Raw genomic sequence first — 21,085 nt, 5'->3', positions numbered from 1 at the left:
TGGGCTTCAAAATAATGAAGTCACCACAACAGGGTGAAATGGAAAGGGGAAAGTATTTGCTTGTAGGAAGGAGATGTTTATTAACCTAATGGAAAACAAAATGGAAAGAACAGAATGTAGGCAGTCAATTCACTGCTCAAAAAGGAAATAAAAATAAAAAATAATTTAAAAAAAAGTGGGCCTAGTACAAAACTGTTTCATTGAGCAACACTAGTTTTTCCCATCCAGGATCCCAGGGCTAGAGCCCAAAACATTAAGTAAAGAAATACTTGCAAGCAGATACTGTTGTTGTGCCAAGTTTTTTACTAGTTCATGAAAACACCACATAGGAAGCAATCTACCTTAGCTTGTAAATTATTAGAGATGGAAATATTCAAGCTTATCATTGCTGCTGTAAATCAATATTTTCTTGCTGTGGGATTTACTGTTCTTTTCACACTGCTGTGTGCCTGCTATAGCTCACCAAACATCAGAGTGATTTGTAAAGACGCCATCAATGAGGCTTTCAGGAGCCATCCATCTGACAGGGAGTAGGCCTTCTCCTCTTTTCCTGTAGTAATCATTTTTATAGATATCTCTGGCAAGTCCAAAATCACCAATCTTTACCACTCGGGAGCAGCTCCCATATTGCTTCTCAGACACAAGGCAGTTGCGAGCAGCCAGGTCCCTGAATTTTATGGTAGAAACAAGAGGATGGAGTCAGCTTTGCAGAGCAACTCAGGTCAGAAGAGATCTCCAGAGGTCATATGGTTCAACCCTCTATACAGAACAGTGCCAATCATCAGGTTAGATCAGGTGGCTAGTGGTCTCATCTAGTTAAATTTTGTATATCTCCAAGGCTGGTGATGCCACAGCTTCCTTGGGCAACCTGTTCCAGTGATTGATCCTACTCATTACGAACAATATATTCTAGTTTCCCTTGGTTCCCTGGAATAAAATCTTAGAGTAGCCCATCATTTTTTTGAGACAATTGTAAGTAATATTAACAGAAAAGCATAACTTCATGTTTTAATCCAGTTCTCTTACCCATCCTGTTATATTGTGACATCTTTCCCAGCCATTTTGTCCCATGTAAGATAATTAGTCTTGGTACTGTGGGTAAAGCTTGAAAGGTGAAGGAAATAAATTCTGTACCTGTGTATGAAACGCATTTTCTCTAAATAGACACAACCTTTGCAAATATCCAAGCATATATCCAAGAGATCAGTCAATGTCAGTAAGGGACTCTGGAACTACAAGAAATAAAGACAATGTTAGCCACATCTCCTGGCTTTACAAACTCAGAATGACAGCCTCCCCATGCAAAGATGGTATTGTTTTCTCATCTGAAATTTACAGGATTTTTGCAAAACAGGTGCAAAGTATCTGTGTGCCAATCGAGCAAATGCTAATTAGTCGCAGGGTAAACTGCTAAATCATTACACTGCAAGGCAGGGTAACACATCCTGTTCTTTGATTTGGGACTAAGAATATCCTGGGACCTTCAGAATTACTTCTTTGCTGTAGTGGAAGAAATGGGACACCAAATACTTCCTCCTGCTATTTTATCAGGTTTGCCTGATGCTGTATTAGTCAGTAAAATATTTTATTTCTGTAGAATACATGTACATACTTTTCAGTAGGCTTCAACACTAACCGTGGATTTGATGTGATCATATAAATGAAATAGACAACTGCTACAGTGCTCTAAAATTCCCATGTCAAGTCCCTTTGACATAAACTTGTACCATTAATATTCTTCATCTTCATGCTAACTATGAAAATTAATTAACTTCTTAATTAAACAGGTTTATTCTTTATTCTTTTCTCCTCTTTCCTCTGAAGACTTCTGGGATATAGCCACAAGGACAACAACAACAACTGTGAGGCCTAGTGAACCAGACACATGACCACTGTTATGTGTGATAACCTTTCAAAGGGCTGTTCTCAGTGTTCATAGAGAAGGACTCAACAGACATATAATGACTGAAAAAAATCCCACTTTTAGTCAGTGATTTAATGGTATTCAACATAACATTCAATCTTCTTCACAGCAACTCTGAATGTCTGGTCAGCACTCAATGCTGAGATCCCAGGGCATTAGCCAGGTCAGAGCCTGCAGATGCAGAAGGAACTGGACATCAGCATGGCCTTTAAGGAAGATTAAAACTGAGAAACTGTGGGCAGACACATGTTAAAAATAGATCCCTTGCGGTCATCCTACCTTTTGCTTTCTGGCTCCTCGTAAATAGCTAAGCAGATCTCCTCCTTCCATCAGCTCCAGTATAAGGTACTGAGGTTCATTTAACAGACACACTCCAAGTAGCTTCAGAATGTGGGGATGATCAAATTTACTAAAGAGAAATAAATGACTGTAAAATTATATATGAAAAAATTCAATTGGTCATCAATAGTTTGCATATAGCTACAAGTAATGAATAGATTTATCCTTTATAGTCCCACCTCCACCAACATCATGATTTAGTAACTTAAATTGCCTTGACTTGCTTAGTCACAGGGCAATTCTGTGACATCCTTTCAAAGCATGAGTTTACACTGTGCTCTGACAGGCACTCTAAAGAATACATGCACATTAAAGGCACACTTCATCATGTTTGCACGACAAGATACCCAAAGGTAATCTCATCTTGAAATAACATGAATTGCCACCTGTACACCTGTACCTGGAAGTATCTATTATTTTAATAGAGATTCCTACTACAGTAGTCACAATAGAACTATTGATTTGGAGAAACGCGCAGAGAGAAATAGAAGCATAAGGTACAATATCTTCATCTTACAATCTAGAGAATCATTTTGTTCAACTGTTTTTATTTTTTCAAGAGCAACAAAATATGCATGAGAAGAACTAGCAGATATGAAAGTAATTGCTTGTGTGTGTCCAAAGTTTTGGGAATATGACAGAGCAGTCATCCCTCTGTAATCTTGCAGTTTACAAACAATGCAAAATATTCATTGACTCTTTCAGTGGCCATGTTTTTACAACCACATTTATTGTGTTTGAAAATAGTTTTCTCTTTGCACTGCTGTGTGAAAGGACTTGCACCATCAGCCCGAGAAACCTGACCCTGTTGGGAAAACTGAAGACATCACTGTTGGGTGGTGTCTAAAGTACTGTCAAATGCACCAGTATAAACAAACAAATACAACAGGGGAACATTTTCCTTCTAATCTCTTTCAATTCACTTAATCTGAGGTGTGGGCAAAAGCTCTTCAGCAAAAAGAGTGTGATTTTCAGTGTGATTTTGAATTTGACAGTTCCCCCCGCAGCACATACCCCTCAATCAGACAACGTTGTCACTCTCAAGAACAAAAACAGAGGAAGAAAGGAGTACCTGATCCTTTCCTTACAGTTCCTGCAGTCCTTCCTCTACTGAGCTGTCATTTCTTATTTCCAAAGTGATGAGATACACCCTGAAATTCGCTACATATATTTATACACAAATGACCCACCAATAACCAATATCAAATAACTGTTTGACATGCGGGTAGCTCAAAACTTTTCCCACTGCTGAATCGCAATAGTAGAAGAAACTTACAGTCCTTGCTTAGCTAGGACAGCAGAACACTACTACTGAATGTACTCCCAGAAAGCAAGCAACATTTAAACAAAGAATATCAGGGTTTTGTAAACAACCAGAGCCACCTATGTAACATTTTTGCCTTTGGCTTAATTTCAGACATCACTGATGAACATCAAGAAAAGACTCTAACCTCTCCATGAGGAAACTAAATCACTCTTTTTCACACTAAAAAATATTTAACGTATATAAAACATGCCTTTTTACTGTTATTATTTAATGACTACTGGAAATACGTAACACCTAACCTTTCCTATTCTCTTTGTCTCATTTAACTGGTATACATGTGGGCCCACAATAGTATTTAGATTTAAATCTAATAAATTCCAATAACATATTTTTCCAGGATTTCTCAGGGTTAGTAGCTAAAAAAAACCACAACGTGAAAAAGCAGAATTGGAGAAGCTCTGACTGTATATAATTTCCATACTATACAGAGAAGATATTTTAATTGGGTTAATTGACTGCCAAGTAGACATAGGAAGTTTGCACACAGGACTTACTCTTCATCATGAACTTACACCATCATTACATGATTTCATTTTAAATTTCATAAGCCTTTTACCTCTTTCAGTGTACAGGGCTTGGTAAAAGTTAGGCAAAGTAATGAAAGATAAAGATACATTTTAATTATAAACAAGCAAACAAACAAACAAAAAAGAACATTGTAAAATCAATGTCAAATTTAGTAATATTACATTTTCTGTCCAGGAGATAAAATATTTCATTTTTCAAAATATGATTCTAATCCTGCATTTATGTAATGGAAGTAGTCAAGGAAGTGTAGATCAACACATCTGAAAACCACATTGTACATCAAAATCAAACAAAACTTAATTTCAGTTTCTACTGGTCTCTGTGGAGACTCTGGAGAACAAGACTTTGGGCTAATGCACAGACGTTTCTGTGTGGGACATGTATTATCTTTTCTAGGTGCACCTCAGTAGAATAGGTATGTGGCAGCCTCTAGTGGTAAGTATGTATGTCTTTAAAAAACAATTTCCACACTAAATTGAAACTGCCAGGCATAAGCTTGTTTTGGTACATTTATTTTGATAAAATAATGTCAGCCAAATGTTGCTATTTACTGTTAACAACTTAGTTCTAGTTCAAAGATACTGAAATATCTCAGTCCAAAATGTAACAGATCCATTCTATCAATATATCAAATTTGCAATCCAAATCTTAAATTTTGCAAAAGAGTTTTATAGCTTTAGTTTCATGAGATTAATCAGTAACAATTTGAGGTTTTTTAGAAGAAACAGGAGACTACCCCAGAATGCCACAGCTGAGAAAAGTGCTGCTCTCATTCCTATCAAAGCCCACCACACTCACGAGAGCAGCTTTGAAGGATACCCAATGGCAAAGCTCTTCCTACCTCATTAAGTGTGCCTCCTTCAAGAATTCACTCTTCTCTTGGTCTGTTGCACCTCTCTTCAAAGTCTACTTGACAGAAAGCACAAGAGTATTTATGTCACCATCACTTTTAGCACATACTGGTGTCTTAGACACAGCCTTAAATATATGGTATTTTCCAGCAGTTGTTACAAAGTGATAGGCTCAGCTTTAAGTGACTTGCAAGAAGTCCAGCAACGAAATATTGATATCTCTCAGTGCTTGTTTCAGTGGTATAACCTCTGAGACAAATTTCTGCCTATTCCATTCTGTTTCCAGAGAGGTACACAGATGTGATTACCTTGACTGCTACTCTGGATTCTCCACTTCCATCTGCCAGGATATCTAATGCAGTCCCTTCATACACCTCTCCAAATGCTCCACTTCCTAACAACTTGTGTAAGTTCAGTTTGTCCCGAGGAAAAGCTGGCAATGACTCAATCTCTGCTTGAGAAGGAAGAGTGCTGCAAAAGAGCAATATTAGTCACTTGTTAATACTTAAAAATGCTTGAAATTATATTAAAATTCTTCCTTATATGAATCTGATACTGTTTGTCTCGTGAACTACATTTAAGGGGAGTTTGGGTGAAATCTGAATGTTTTGGAATCTCTTGGAAACCACCATGTCTCCTTCCCTCCCCCTTCACTTGTTTTTCTTGCCAAAGTGAGCACTCAGGGTGGGCTAGAGGAAATCCAGGCCAGGCTGTATACCAGGGAACCAGCTTGGCAGGACATATTTCAGAGCAGAACTGCCCTGCTGAGCAGATGCAGCCCCCAGCATCACATCAGGTTGTCAGGGATGAGAATGCTGATAAAAATCAATCCAGGGAAGCCCTCTTCCATGTTTTTGTCCCAAAAATGCGTTTCCTCCAAGGACATACCTGACAGCATAACAAGCATTGGCTAATCCCACTGTCTCAGCCATTCCCCTAAGTTGAGCTAATTCTTTATCTTCCTTGACAAGCACAATCTGCCCAGTTGAGGCTGGTTTTCTGGATTTCCATCTTTGGTGCCATACTGGAATAGAAAAGAAGACCATAAGATATCTTACTCTGAGAGCAGCCCAGAATGTGAGTAGGCTCTGAAAGCCTGCAAGTTTTTTTCTGTCATTCTGTACAGCATGACTCTTTGGCAGCTAGTGTGAACAAGACATTTCCTTTTGGCCACCACCTTTTCCCACAGAAGACAGAAAATTGAGAAATTAGGCAGGCATCCACTTCTGTATGTGACAAGACCAAAACCCTAAGGGCTGGTGCAATATCACATGGTGAAGATGAGGAGAGGACCATCATATCTAGATATTTATATTACAGAGTAATCTATGCATCCTTCCTTCAGGAAGAAAGTTGAAGGAGATAAAATGAGTTCTTTTGGTGAATAAACACAATACCTAACTTGAGGTTTACAAGTTTTCATAAGGATATGTGAGAATGCCAGAGCTCCTTCAGCATTTCTATGCTGTTTCTACAAAGAATCTACAGCAATAAATGCCTTAAGATAGAGTGAACTGTTTTCCTTTCCTAGATGTTGAAAAGATAACCATTCATCTCTAGGATCTCAAAGGATGAGAGCTCAGAAATTTCCTCCTGCTCCCATACTGCAGATTGTTCAGCATTTCTCCAAACCTGGATGCCCATCATCTCCTGCTATCTGAAATGGCTGGCAAACAAAGGATATGCAAAAAACAAAACCAAAACCCAAAAAACAAAACAAAAAATCAACCACATACCAAAACCAAACAGTATGATTATAGTCAAGCCCAGTACAACTGCTCCAATCACAGCAACAATAGCAGTGATATCTGGAGAGGTCACAGTATCTGTTAAATAGAAGGGGAAAATAGATAAACAAATGTATATATGAACTGTATCAACCTAACAGAGCTGAGCAAACTGGAAAGATCCCTTGAGTTGCCTGCAGTGTGTCTTTCTCTGCACAAAGCTCTCTTAGGCTATGTAGACACATCTACAGTTGGCCAAATTAGTTCTCTTCCTCTAGGTCTTGACTATTTACTCACTGATGACCTACAGTATGTATATAAAGAGAATGTGCCAACTGCTTGATGGAACGGGATTTTCAAAAATTACAGCAGTGCACAGACCTAGCATTTTGACTGACATCAAGTAGTAATTCTCACATCTTTATTCAGCACGGAAGCTTGCATTTACTTCAAGAATCACATCATGATGCGAAGTGCGGGACCATGGAGAAAAATCAGTATAAACAACCAAAATCAAAGTTCAGGCCCACTGTTCTGTGCAATGCAGTGGCAGTTGGGGTTACCATGTAAATGCTACCAGTGATTACCCTGCAGACACATTCTTCGTGCAACAACTTCATCATAAAATAGGCTTCTCTTCCTAAATGAGTATATTTATTCTGAAAAAAATTGATTAACAAAACATAAAAATGTAGGACATACCTTTAGCCAACACAATATCTTTGCTTGTGTCACTGTATTCACCAAGCCCCAGCATATTTGCAGCTGCTGCTCTGAACTGAAAAGTTCCTTCTAAGTTCTCGGCCTTCCATGTGCAAATGCTGTCACAAGAACCATTGTAAACCACCACCCATAAGGACTTCACTTTGTTGGTGTTGCCAGACTGCTTTCTACAACAGGCACAATGACATAACCCAGGTACATTACTAATGCAGTAAGTGTTGTTCACTACTTCTCCTCCATTCTTCGCTTTCACAGCTTTCTCAAAATCTGTCTGCCTGCATGAAAGCTCAATCTATCCATGGGGTTTTGACTCTGGAGCAGAAAATTGTACCATGCCATTTTAGCAATGTCAGGAATCACACATCCTCACTATGACATTGGAAATGGAATGCTAGAACATTATAGATGTACAAAGCTGCAGCACACTTTCATCCACTTCAGTGCACACCTTACAGCCAAGGTTTCAGAACTTCTTATTTAGCTTTCAGGAAAAAAAATAAAGAAAAAACAGTGTTTATTTGGTGTACTGTTAGAAGTTTTTACTTTCTTGGGCCTAGGGTAATTCAGTGGCTCTTGTGCATCAGGTTTCACAAGCTAAACAGGAAGCAAGTCATTGGCAGGGAAGACACAATTCTTTAGCTAGCCAGGTTCCCATAGTATCTGCTGACTGCTGCGTATATTTCTTCCATTCCCCATTGGACTGAGATTGATTGCTCACAATAAATCCAGAGCTGATTATTCACCAACCAAAGGAAGACCACACATAAAACTTGAAAGGCAATATGTGAAATATCATTTCGTGTCATACAGGACTGTAATATTTCATGTGAGATGACCTTCATGAGTATGTCAATCATTCTCCCAATATGCTTCAATTCAGAAAAAAGGCCAAACAGTTCTAAACCAAAAGACAAGTGAAAACCACACCTTCAAGTTCACATCCCTAACATAACTGTATGAAAAATGGATTATTTCCAAAGGGTATGCAAACTTTTTCTAGAATACTATGGGTCTGACTTTACACTTTTCTGAAGGGCATAGAAATACCTTGAGGATCAAAGTGCAGTTCAGTCAAAAACCTCTGCATATGTGCACTGAAGCTGCGGGAGAAAAAAAAATGCATTTCCTTAAACTAAAAAAAAAAACTCAGTGATGCAGTATGATTCCAGAGATGAATATGAAGCTGGAACCTAGAGAACACAGCAACTAAAAGACAGCCCTGACATGTGCCACAGCAACTCAGGCACAACGTGGCTGTTGGCACATCAAAATTATTGTGGTCTCATAGCATGAAAGTCAGTGCTTCTGTATACTCACAGAACTGTACAGAACCTTATAGCACCAGGAAAATATTTCTGAGTGAAAACTTACACAGTAAGGTATGCTCAACACCACAGTGCTGTGAGTCTTTAAATTTCATAAGCACTAAGTTAACTGAGGAAAAGGAAATATTAGATTCCCTCTATCACTGCTCATTTAAAATGCCATAGGACTATCTCAGGAAATGGAACATTCTTCAGTTTTAAATAATGCATTAATTAAACCTTTCACTGACTGCATTAAACAGACTTGGTCAAAGACTGGTCAAAATAATGAGAACTTTCAAAGTCATAGCTATCAGCAATATACTCTAACCTGTCCATTTAGCCCTAATACTGCTAGTGCAGGAATAAGTATGAATTAACACTCAGTGGAGCCTAATAAGTGTGACAAGTACAGTCCAAGTGATTTGTATTTGACAAATTACTATAAATATTATCTAATTTTCTCATTTTGGTGAGACTACCTCATGACTCTTTCTGGCAACATTACGTGAGCTTTCCTTATGTCTACTGAATGCTGTGATATTTCTACATATATCTTAGCTGAGTATATTTGCTAAATATTTAAAAATTCAGATTTGAAAGATTTCCAAATCTTTTAATGAACAATGCATATCCAAACATATTCCTATATTTCAAGGGTTGGTCTGGAAATGTTGTTAGTGTATATTTTCTTCAGTGTTTTCTAGGAATTAGTGACAAAAATAGCTGCTTATTTTACAGAAGGAGGAGATCTTTCGAGAAGGGCCATTTGCATCATTGACATTTCACTATTTCTATCAAAGATATATTGAAATCCCTTGAGATCTCGTATCTGTATTTCCAAAAATGACTAGTTCTATCAGGTGTACCTCAAATTGTCCAGAATCTAAACACAACCCCAATAATCTTCTGAAATCAGAACAAATGAAAATGTCTCAATCTGCATATTCAAAACAGAGAAAACAAAAATTGCTCATCAGTTCAGAAATTTCACACTTTATGTCCTTAAAATTCCTCAACAAATCCTAAGCCCTCTTATCTCTTAATTACAATTGCAAAAGCAATTACAGAGTAAGTGGAAGTTGCTCATAGGAATCCCTCTTGTGATAGCAAGACACAAGGCTGATTTACCCTCCTAGTCTGTACAAAAGCCCAAGCAGTGACAATTTCAGAGACAAATAACTAATTCTCAGCAATTTCCAAAACTTCCACATTGTTTTGGGCTCAAAGAGCAGCTCAAAATCATCAGAGATATTCCCTGACCTATGGATGCATAGCACCCCTGTGCTTCCTCAGAGGGAAGTGGTTGACTACAACATGCTTGACACCAGATTAGTCCACCTGTCCATGTATCTGAACAACCAGACAAAGCCCTTAGGAAAAGCTGTTCCTCCTCACCCAGTTGTTTTTTTTTCTTTTTTTTTCTTTTTTTTTTTTTTTCTGGGCTGCTTCGTTTGTGACAAGTACCTTCACACATCACTTACCTGCTTTCTAAGATGTAGTAGGTGAGGTTGCTTCCATTGTCTTCAGCCTTTTCCCACTGTACAGAGTTTTTAGAGTCTTCTGCTCTTTTGGGTGTTCCTGGCTTACTGGGAACACCAGCTTTGGCCACATGGGGAAGATACAAAACACTTAAAACATGTACAGCAAAACAAAAGGCTAACAGATAAGAAACAAAATTTAGACACATAGAAGAGTGGATATACAAAAGAAGCAGGGATCAGCATCAATAATCCCCCATGAAAAAATGAGTATTTGGCCTTCTCTTTGTGATGGACAGATTTCAAAATTTTCACTCCCATGCAGCTTTTCATGAGTAGTTATGAGTTAATATGGATATAGGCATTTCATCTCAATTTCCCTCAGTCTTTTCCCCATGTTCCACCTGAAGTGAATCTTAATTTTTTGACGTTTTGTTACTTATTTTCCAAAAGTATTAGGCCATGGCATAAGAAAATTACCTGCTAAATTTTACAAAATACATTTTGATTATTCATGTTCTGAAAATAGTTCTAAAATCTTGTTATCCTATGCTATGTGCTTACCTGTAGTTTTAAAGCTTGTTGGAGAGGAAGTGCTTTTCATTCCTGTAACATATACTACTGTTGCTCTTACAAGATAATTGGCAGAAGGAAGAGTTCCAGTGAGATTGCATGTGTAAACAGGGCCCACAGTGCATGTAGTGCTTGCAGGAGAAAACCAGTCACTTCTTGTTTGCCACTAGAAAAATAAAATATCATCGTGGTCAGCTTTCTTACTCTATTGAAACAATGTCACAGACCTATTTGTGGATATATAACCTTGGTATATTTAATATTGTAAGGGAGAGGTTATGCGTGTGTTTTTTCAGTCACAGGACTTTACCTTGTTAGAGACCAAGGACACAAAAACTAGCTTTTTTTTTTTCCTTTGCTTTCAGGAAACCTGCAAATCTTGGCAACCACAAAGGACAATAGATTAAGTGACCCCTTTGCACAGCCAAAAGGAGCCTTCCCCTTGCTTAGCTCTGTGGAGCTTGCATTTCTAGATCACTGTGACACAACCATGAGTTCAGTCTGCCATGATGCAGTTGAAAGGAGATGGATTAGTGGAGTTTGCGCTATGACACTTGATTTATGGCAAGTGGGAAACATCTGGTATAGGCCTCGTGGATCTGATTATCTGTATCAAGGAATCTATGGGATCCAGTTTAGCACAGGACATTTTCTGTGCCTGGTGATCTAAACATTACAACCTGAAGCTTCCATCCATGCTGCTGTCACTGCAGCACTTATCTCTGCAATCTGCACTACTGGACCTGTTCCGTCCAGCATTTTCTCCTAACTACTATCATAGGAAAATAAAATTCAGATACCAGGTTGTAGCTGACATTTAATGCCAAACATCCTTTTCTTTATTTTCTTTTGCAGAGTGGATGTACAGTTCACAGCTAGCAGACTGGGGGAGGGCAGTGAGGAAAGAGGGAGGGAACTATACTGAAACAGGAGACCCAGGAGGAATTCTGGTGGGGTCATCCAGGATGTCCTTTGGCACTGTGGAGTATTAAATGCTGCAGCTGCACTCCTCCTTGTTCCTGGCAAATGCTGCCTCCATCCTGCTCCTTCTGAGTCACTAAGACTGACATCACTGTGCCCAAATTAACCACTGAGATTCTTCATATGTGCCCTTCCACGCTGTCTTGCTCACCAGGATAGAACTGGGTTAAGTTTAATACGCTATGGAAAAAAAATTAAGTATTTTTACCTTACGCAGCTCAAACCAGAAGCTGGTTCCATTGATGTGCAGAGGAGCTCTCCATTCTAGCTGGAAACTAGTATTTCTGGGGATTATATTGGAAGGTGAAAGTGGAGTCTCAAAAGTTTTTGCAATAACAGGGACACTTTCAGAAAACCAGTTCTCATTGGGATGAAAAGCAAGAACCTAATAAGGAAACAGATGAACTGTACAGTACAAGATCAGGTGGAAAAGGTAGCTGTAGACACTCAGAGTGTTTGGAAGGATAGCCGTTTTAAAACAAGATAATATTCAGGCAAACTAGGATGAAACAGTTTGTTCCTCTCAGCTTCAATATTGCATATCTTTAGGATGGATGTCAGTGGTTTCTGCAGTCCCCCTACTCATAGAATCTTTTCAGTTTCATCTTTCTCACTAAAACTCTTCTCTTTTTAGACCCTTCCTAAATGCCACAGATTCTTACACCAGCATGCAGACATTACATCACATGCTGGATTGTGTTTCAAAATCACAAAAACGCCATATCAGATACTTTTTTTGTTGTTGTTTTATTGGACTTTTTTTTTAACTAAAGGAAAAGATATTTATTAAAGGGAAAAAAAGCAATAAAGCAATTTGTAAAGTGACTAAGCCCACTATTCATATAATATAGAGTTTCCTTGCATTTAAATTTTCAGAGCTTTTGTTCCTAAGATAAAACTTCATCTATTGGCTGTGACTCATTTCACTCACACAGCCCTGTTTATTACACCACATCAAGTGCTTCAGAGGTAGGTGGCCTCCTTGGAGAATGGAGGTTTCCCATCTGTTGATCCTCCTTCAAAACGTATCAGGGCAACCACAGCAAGACTGTAGCAGAAATTCCTATTTAGTCTTGATGTTGGTGATATGCTCCCACAGTAGAAAATATCTCAGTTTAAAGATTTCATCTGAAAAACTCATATGGGAATAAACTGTGATGTTTGATTTTCCTTACTCAGAAGACTAGAGGACTGAGGGAAATATGTCAAGTTTTGAACTTATATTTTCAAAATAAACATACAGATTTACAGAGGAGAGGTCTGAAAACTTACAGGTTAGTGAACAAACAGGTAGTGGTTATACTGCTTGTGATTATACCTTGAACAAATTGTTTGTTCCAGACTGGAGATCACTGACAGACCATGAAAGCGTCCCATTTGGAAATTCACTTTTTCGCAAGGGAGCTTCTGGGAACAAAGACAATAAATTGACAGAGATTTGATAGCGGATGGATTCTAGAGGTCCATTTGGCTCCAGAGGTTCACTCCAAGATATGTTGATAGTAGTGTCGGACAAAACCACTGTCTTAATGGAATCAACTCCCTCTGGTACTGGAAGAGAAATTAAAATAAATCTACTTTTGGTATGGATCTCACTGTTTTGTTCTTTTCTGTTTGACTGATTTTTAGACAAATAAACAAATGTCATGGAGGAAGGAAAAACAAGTTATGAATATGGTAGTATTCTTGGCTATTGTACTATGCAAGCAGGCAAAAACATAGCTGGTGTCCTGTAACTTTACAGACATATCACAGAACTCCTGCTCTCTCTTATCGGTTTCAGACTTGAATGTAGTAAGACGCTAAGTTGGATATGCACTAAAAAAATACCTATGCTCTATTCCAATTGAAAAGAAGAAATCCTCAAACTCAACCATGCATTGTAGTATTCTTTAAAAGATACATTCAAAGGTTTATTAAATCGTTCGGGTTGGGCTCTATGAATGGAGCAGTTCCAATACACTGTAAAACTGATTTATTTTTTCTCTGATCTCAAAGTTATATTTCTTTTATAAGGTTATTTTGAAACATTTCACACTTGAATCTCTGGAAAAATTAAGTTTCTGTATAGCTTCCATGTATTCTCCTTTCATTAAAAGAAATCATTAAACTCAGGATTTCTCTTGTAATACATGAGGCTGGCCTTTGACCTAAATTCACCTAAGGTGTCCCTCTGTTACTGGTAAGCAAAGAGAAGATAGTTATCAAGACAGTAAAACATCACATAGTCACTTAATGTATTAAGCTTTCTAAACTTGTGAGACGTACTACACCCAATTTCGGTGGTAAATAGAAATACTGTATTCTGGATTACCAGTCAAAGGGACCAGTAAGTAATTTACAAAAGAAAAAAATATTTGCAAACTCATCTTGTAAGCAGGATTGAATTGAAAGGGTTGTTAGATAAAACATAACCCCCTCAAGTTCATTTTTCCCTAAGTTCATATATTCTGTTCTTTGTCTTGTCCAGTTCGGAACCTCACAATTAAAGAGATTTATTTTGTTTACTTTGAGAGGTGTTTCTAGATTGCAAGAACAAAGTTAGATGTATTCACCAAGACAGCTTGTTATGTAGGCTCTGCAGAAGAGGAAGCTAGCTGAGGACTCCTAAGCATTTCTTGCTATCATTTACAATTATGTTCAGAAATACACTCTCTGTCTGAGCTATATAAGCAAGAAACTTGGTCTATTTTCCATGCCAGCAGATTTCTCACTAGCTCTTTTGTAAAAATAAACTCTTCCTTTGGACCTTTGTGAATTGGTATGTGGAATGCCCCAACTCTGCATTAAACATTCTTTCTTACCGATTGAACTGTCCAGGTACATAAGAAGTTAAAAGTTGTCACACTATCTAGATTCCCAACATTTCAGAATGAAGAGAATATGTTCTCTAATTTATGCCTTAGCAGCAAAGACTGCAGGTTATTTCAGTGAAATGTGCAGAAGCTAAGTTAGCAAGGAAGGCAAATGCCTTGTTTCACTAGATAAAAGATATGTGGAGGAAGAGTGACACTCTGTGGCAAGAGCAATGCATTTATTTTTCCAAGTTGTACTTTTTTTCATTCCTTCTATTTTCCTATTTGTTAGAAAGTAGAGATTAATCCAAGCTTCTTTCATTTCATTACAGAATTCAGGGAAAGAGAGGGAATGTACACAGCTTCTGAGGTGTGAAATAGCGTACACACTTCAAGAGGCTCTAGTAGCATCTGATTACAATTTAAACTAGCAGTTACATTCATGAAATTGAGAACACAAGTGCTGGGTCATGAACACATTCTAGTCACAGCTGGTTGGAAAATTTTCAACAAATTGTGAAAAGCTCTGAATTTTGATAAAAATACCTGTTAAACTGCTTTGGGTTTGGGATTTCTTTTTTCTTTTTCTTTTTTTTTTCATTATTATCGTTTATTTTCTTTTTTCTACTTTGTTTTTAGACTTCAGTTGTTTTGGTCACACTGTTTTGTATTGCCCAACTAAAGGAGTTTGTTTTGAGTTTCATGTTTCACTTGACTTGAGCCTGAAAAATTCCATTTCAGTGGAGCAACCCAGTCTCTCATTTCATATTCAACATTCAAGTTCCTCCACGGAAAGGGTGTACATTGCTGCAGGTTGGCTCAGATTACCACACAAAGAAACGAGAGTGTGAATTCCTGCCACATCCCAATCCGATCATACTCAATCAGCAAGTTGTATGAATTTTGCAGTACAGACATGGATTCCCATACAAAGAATTGAAACTGACTTCTTAAAGGTCAGCTTTTCTTACCTTCTGCAACAGACTCTTTAGGAATATGCTCAAAATATTCATAGATCTACATAGGATGAGAGCCTATTTGCTCAGTGCTGCAGACAGTGAGAAATGTGATTAAGTGGTAAAAAAAATAGCAGGACAGACAGAACCCAAATAGAGGTAAAGAGAGAGAAAGGGAAGCCTTTGGATTCTTGCCATGATATGCACAGATCTAGCTGCATGTCACAAGAATATACGTGTATTTGTGTAGTCTGTGCAACTACATGTCACCTATCACCAACCCTGCTACAGATGGGTTAAATGAGCTAATGCTTAAGAACCAAGTGCTGCTGTGCCTCTCCACTTCATTCACTTGCCCTCTGTTAGAGCAGAACTGCTCCAATCTTGTGGGAAGGATCCAGGCAGGAAAAGTAGTGAAGGTAGGTCTACAGCATGCCCATAACACAGTGAGTTCAGCAGCAAGTATACCTAGGTACTCTCTCCCAGTTCCTTTCAGTAAAATACAAATGGACTGCCATCCAGGCTTGGCTATAACTCTGCTTTTGTAACATAGACGTTATCAGAGGTGTCTGATGGGTCTTCAGGGGATGAGTTTTTGTGGGTTAAGCTGCTCCTGGGCAGTGACACCAACCACAATAAGTGGAGCAGAGCTGCAGAGCCAATCTGCCAGAACAGAAGAGCAATAAAGTGCTATGCTTACTACAGAGAATGGATAGATCTTTATTATTGTTTTCCCCGTTTTCATCAAATGAGGCCAGCAGTACCACTCCAATAACAACAAAATTATCTGAAGAGAAGTAAGAAGACAACTCCTCATGAAGAAGGATTTGAGACAGACATCCACACACATACATATGCATGCAAAACAAGAAATAACTACTAAACAAGGTACTTCTGTTGGGTCAGGCTGCAGTGTAAGACAACATATACAAAGGCATAGCATATATCTTCAATGCTGTGTTTCTTTCTGGGACTTGGTGAGAGCTTCAGGAAAACTGGGACTGTAGCTGTCCCACAGTGAAAACAGGGAGAGTGATGCAGGGAGTGGGCTGAAACATTTTTCTGTCCTAATTAAGGACAAGACTAGCTCAGACTAGTAGTTTTCTCAAAAAGTAAGGAAAGCTCAAACTCTATTTCCCTATAAATCCCAGTTGCCCTTTTGGCATTTGAGAAAAGCTTTTGGGTTGTTTTGGTTTCAAGGCAGATGGGGCCAAGATTTCCAAATACATTAAAGTGCAGCAGAGTTGAGTTTCCTCCCTATGGCATTTCATCAGTTTCATGAGCAGTTAGTAAGGAAGTTAGGGTACTCAGACGTATGTTCAGCAATGGGATCCCCAGAGTAAGATGGAAAAGACAACTGTGAAGGTAAAGGGCAGAGAATAAATGGAACAAGAAGACAAAGTAAGATATGTCCTAGTTGTGAGGCAAAATTGTCTCCTGTTACACACAGCTGAATACTTAGCATGTGCTCAGTAGTCATAGGTCCCCCATAATGTAACACTGTCCACAAGTCAACAGCAGAAGTGTTACAGAAATTCCTCATTTCCTGTTCTAGAAAGTGTGCCCCAAATAAAACAAGTGTATTTAATATGGCTGAGTAATCTAAGAGAGCACTGAAGAGACAGATGTTTTCTTTTTGCAGTTTAACATCAGAAAGGAAAACTTGCAAAACCACACACCCAAAACAGGAAGTGGAGATATTAACCTGGACAAATTTCCTGAGCATCATCTGGCAATATAACACACACACACATATGGTGTGAGATGAATACTGGCTTTATAAACCAGTCTTGCTATGGAAGCACAGGCCCAGCTCTGAAATAACAAAGAATCAGACTGAGTAATGATAAGCTAACTCCTAAGCAGTGATCTTTCTGTCTTAATTGACACAGTGAATGTTCAGGTCAAAAGCGCTATTCCTAGCCTTCTTGTTCTAATATGAAAGGGACTGAGAAGAATATATCAAGATTATTAAAACAAACAGAAAATACACTATTGGTACTCAGACAAAGAGAAATAAAAATGAAATGCTGTCTCTTCATTCATAGATAAGATTCATAATAAATCATATCTACGCTACCCTAAGAAACAGTAATTATGAGAACACTATCAGGTCAAGGGAAAAAAATCTTAACATTGCCTATATCACACACATTTAAACATATATAATCACACATCCATACTAACACAATTTATTTAAAACATGGTCCAAGGCAAAAACTGCAACTTCTTAGTCATTTTTATGCATAGTTTATCTTTCCTCAGGAGGCCAATGAGTGAAAATATTAAAGAACATACACATTTCTTATGACTCTTACAGATTCACCAGGTTCGGTCATCGGATTCTTGTGAACATCTACGCAGGTTACAATTTGAGCAGAAAATTTCACTACTTTCTGACTTGCTACCCAAACATTTCTTTAACTGAGATGAGAATTATGTTCAAAACCAGAACAAAATGTGAAACAAACCTCCATATAGAGTTGTGCTGATTGTCTCCCTTCCTACAGCCAGCTGGTTTTGATTTGAATAGTAGTTTTTCACAGCAACTTGTATGGCGTAGCTTGAAAATGGTTTTAGGTTGTTTATGACAGCAATAGGTTCCTGAATTTCCTGTAATTTGAAATCAGATAATAAACTTGTATTCTTAGAAAGTACTCACATGTAACACCAATCATCTGTCCATTGCATTAGTAATTAGGTGTAATTAGCATGGCTACAATAATGTTCTGTTCAGTGACTGGTGCTTGAATAGGAAATGGCAAAGTTTAAAAGAAAGTTACAGAACAAAAACTTTACTGAGGCAAGCAGAGCTACCACAAAGTACATAAAATCAAGACTTACTGTTGTTGAACATGCTGAAGATTTATTTAGACATTTAAAAGTATATTTATTTAATAACAACTACAACACCTCTTTTTTCAAGTAGAAACTGGAGATCCATTGCAACCAGATTTTGGCAAGGACATGTTGAAACATAGATGAGTACTTGCACAAGGAAAAGCTAAGGAATCCCCCACTTCACAAAACACCAATCACAAACAAGAATTAGTATGGGATTTGCAGAAGTAGAAAAATTCCCTGATGGAAAGTTACAGAACGGTTTATAAAATAATTAGAAGTAATATCACATTCCCTGTTATATATGGTAGCACATGCATTTTTGTTCCAAAATAGACATACCAAAGTTTTTTGCAGTAGAGTAGAGAAATGGTAGGTCGAGTTCTCATGGTTGCTAGTTATTTCTCTGAAAAATACCAGATATGTTGGTGTAGGCTGGGATATGCTGGGGCATAGCTGCTGTGTTGTGACAGATGGTAAGCTTAACGTAAAACTAGTGTTTGTTGTATCGAGGATAGTAGGTTTCTCAGTGTCTAGTAATGGAGTCAGGCACTTCTTATCTAGGAAAGACATTAACAAATGAAAAAAAAAAAGAAGCAATTACTGTTGGACCAATACAAATGGCCATGGGATTCTATCACTGTCCATATGAGAAAATAATATTCACAAAACCTCTCCCACACATAGAATAAAATACCTCTTGGATATAATATATATGGTTAGTTTCATAGATTAAAATAATAGCAGTAACCAAAGTAAAGGCTTGTTTATCTTTGATAAGATCAGAATTGCTAAAATATTTTGATGCTTCTTTAGGTGCCTAAATACCTTGGAAATTTGGATTTTAATTGCTGTGTTACTGAAAGTAGTACACACTGGTGAGTCCAAACTTGCTTGTCACAGGAAAGGCAAATACACAGAATAGAGACTAGCTTTCCCTAGCAATTAAATGTTATCTCATTTTCTTCCAAACAGTTTTTCACTTGTAAAGTTCACAGTAACTATAGGGAATGGGAGACAAGATTTGGAAGGGAAGAAGTAGTCTTTATGGAGAAAACAACAGAAGAATATAATGTAATAGCATAAAAGGAGTGACAAAATAAAAACCCTTGTCACTTGATGCACTTTTAAAAAACAACTTAAAAATTTACTAAATGGACTTGTTACCAGGAAGGAAATGAGAGTGCAAGATCAATTGTTTGCCCTTAGACAGGAACAATTGACCTCATTGTCAAGATCTTTTATCCCTAAATGAGCAACCCTGTCACTCCTACCAAAAGCAGGATCATGCTCATAAGGGAAGGAGAATAAGAAAGACTATTTGGTAGAAATAAATGTAAGGTTCATTCTTTGACAGTGTATAGTTTCTCAGAGTAGTAAAACTCTCATGGGAAAAATCCAAGGTGGAATAAAGAACTGAGTCATTTTCATAACTGAAGTTTCTGTCAGGCAATTCCATAGAAACATGCTTACACTGAGAAAAAAAATCCTTTGCTACATATTCAGTCCCCTTCCTCCTAACCCTGAAGAGAAATCATTCTCTCACAGAGCCTGTGACAGGACAATAATTTTCACTGAGTGCTTCTGATGTGTTAAATGATCAACTGACATTGTGTCTCTGGATGGCAATTAAATATGTTAGAATGAAAGGAAACTAGCTGTACTACCTGCACACATCACTAAGGCAATAAAAAGCTTGTCAGTCAATCCATACGGTCTTTGCAAACATCACTTTTTCAGTACCATGTAGAAAATAAAATTGTTTTTTCTTATTTTAAAACTTTGATTTCCTTTGCTCTTAAACTTGTGCAAATAATTCTGTCCAACGTTTTTCTCTTGTTTTGTTCCTTTTTTCGTCATCAAATGCCAAATCTTTCTATTCCACTATATATATTTTCAGAAGGCATTGTTAGTGGGAAGAGCTCTGTGGAGATCTCTGGGTAGAAACAGTCCCATTGAACCAAATACCAGCTGTTCCCTTTCTGCACCAGCCATGCCCGGGTTTCTTTAAATGAGCTGTATCTTTGGTTCAGTCTGTACCAGGGCCAAGCCAGGACCCTGTATCAATACCAAGCCCACGTAGACCTTATGGGATTAAATTTGCCCACAGTACTGATAAGAATAGCCTGGGCTCTGGTTAGAGCAGCTGTGGGCAGGAGAAACTGCCGGCTACCCCAAAACAGCAAAAAATTTTTCATTCCATAGAAATCCATCCCATTAAAATGTCCTCTTGTGTATTTGCTAAATTTTTATGTAAAAATTAAGAAATTATTTTTTAATATATGCTAATAGCTGTTCTAAACCTCTGTACTTACAAATATAATCCCTACATGTACCATGAATCCTAGAATTGCATTAAAAATAATTTTTCATTCATTCATTACTATTCTATCATTGTTTCTTTAAAACAAAACAAAAAATGGAGTAGTAAGTGAGGCCTGAGTCTACTAGCATGTAAGGTGGAATCGCCTCTCAGGCATTATTTTAGAAAACACTTCAATAAGCAGAGCTCTTATCTGTTCATCTTTGGAAGAATATACACATTTTTTTCCACTTTGCAAACTTGTGAACAACAGCAGAATTCTGTATCATGACAAAGATCATTTCTAAACTCTTGCAGCACCTCGTGAAAACTGATCATCTTCAGGACACAGTGCTCTTTTTCAGTGCTTCAAGGTTTACCACCTTTCTCAAATCTGCAGGTTCAACACAACCTTGAAAATAAGTATTCTTTC

General features: G+C 37.7%; 1 protein-coding gene across 4 annotated transcripts in view; it reads right to left on the bottom strand.

The window, feature by feature from the left end:
• The window catches only part of ROS1 (ROS proto-oncogene 1, receptor tyrosine kinase), an 83,619-nt gene that overhangs the window by 16,157 nt on the left and 46,377 nt on the right, over positions 1-21,085 (bottom strand). For 3 of the 4 annotated variants that reach the window (XM_046938527.1, NM_205257.4, XM_046938528.1), the window contains 14 exons: positions 18,693-18,910; positions 17,981-18,122; positions 13,077-13,309; positions 11,967-12,143; positions 10,769-10,943; positions 10,208-10,325; positions 7,399-7,586; positions 6,706-6,795; positions 5,858-5,993; positions 5,278-5,440; positions 4,960-5,024; positions 2,204-2,333; positions 1,135-1,232; positions 464-667 (listed from right to left, as the gene is read on the bottom strand). In XM_046938527.1, coding sequence (XP_046794483.1) covers positions 464-667; positions 1,135-1,232; positions 2,204-2,333; positions 4,960-5,024; positions 5,278-5,440; positions 5,858-5,993; positions 6,706-6,795; positions 7,399-7,586; positions 10,208-10,325; positions 10,769-10,943; positions 11,967-12,143; positions 13,077-13,309; positions 17,981-18,122; positions 18,693-18,910 — 2,137 coding nt within the window. Of the gene's footprint in view, positions 1-463; positions 668-1,134; positions 1,233-2,203; positions 2,334-4,959; positions 5,025-5,277; positions 5,441-5,857; positions 5,994-6,705; positions 6,796-7,398; positions 7,587-10,207; positions 10,326-10,768; positions 10,944-11,966; positions 12,144-13,076; positions 13,310-17,980; positions 18,123-18,692; positions 18,911-21,085 lie in introns of those variants that run through there. The other variant, XR_005858072.2, reaches the window with a different exon arrangement.

Source organism: Gallus gallus, chromosome 3, assembly GCF_016699485.2.
Source record: "Gallus gallus isolate bGalGal1 chromosome 3, bGalGal1.mat.broiler.GRCg7b, whole genome shotgun sequence".
NCBI classification, from domain to species: domain Eukaryota; kingdom Metazoa; phylum Chordata; class Aves; order Galliformes; family Phasianidae; genus Gallus; species Gallus gallus.
The sequence above is the reverse complement of the archived record's forward strand: the minus strand, read 5'-3'. Positions and strand labels throughout refer to the sequence as shown.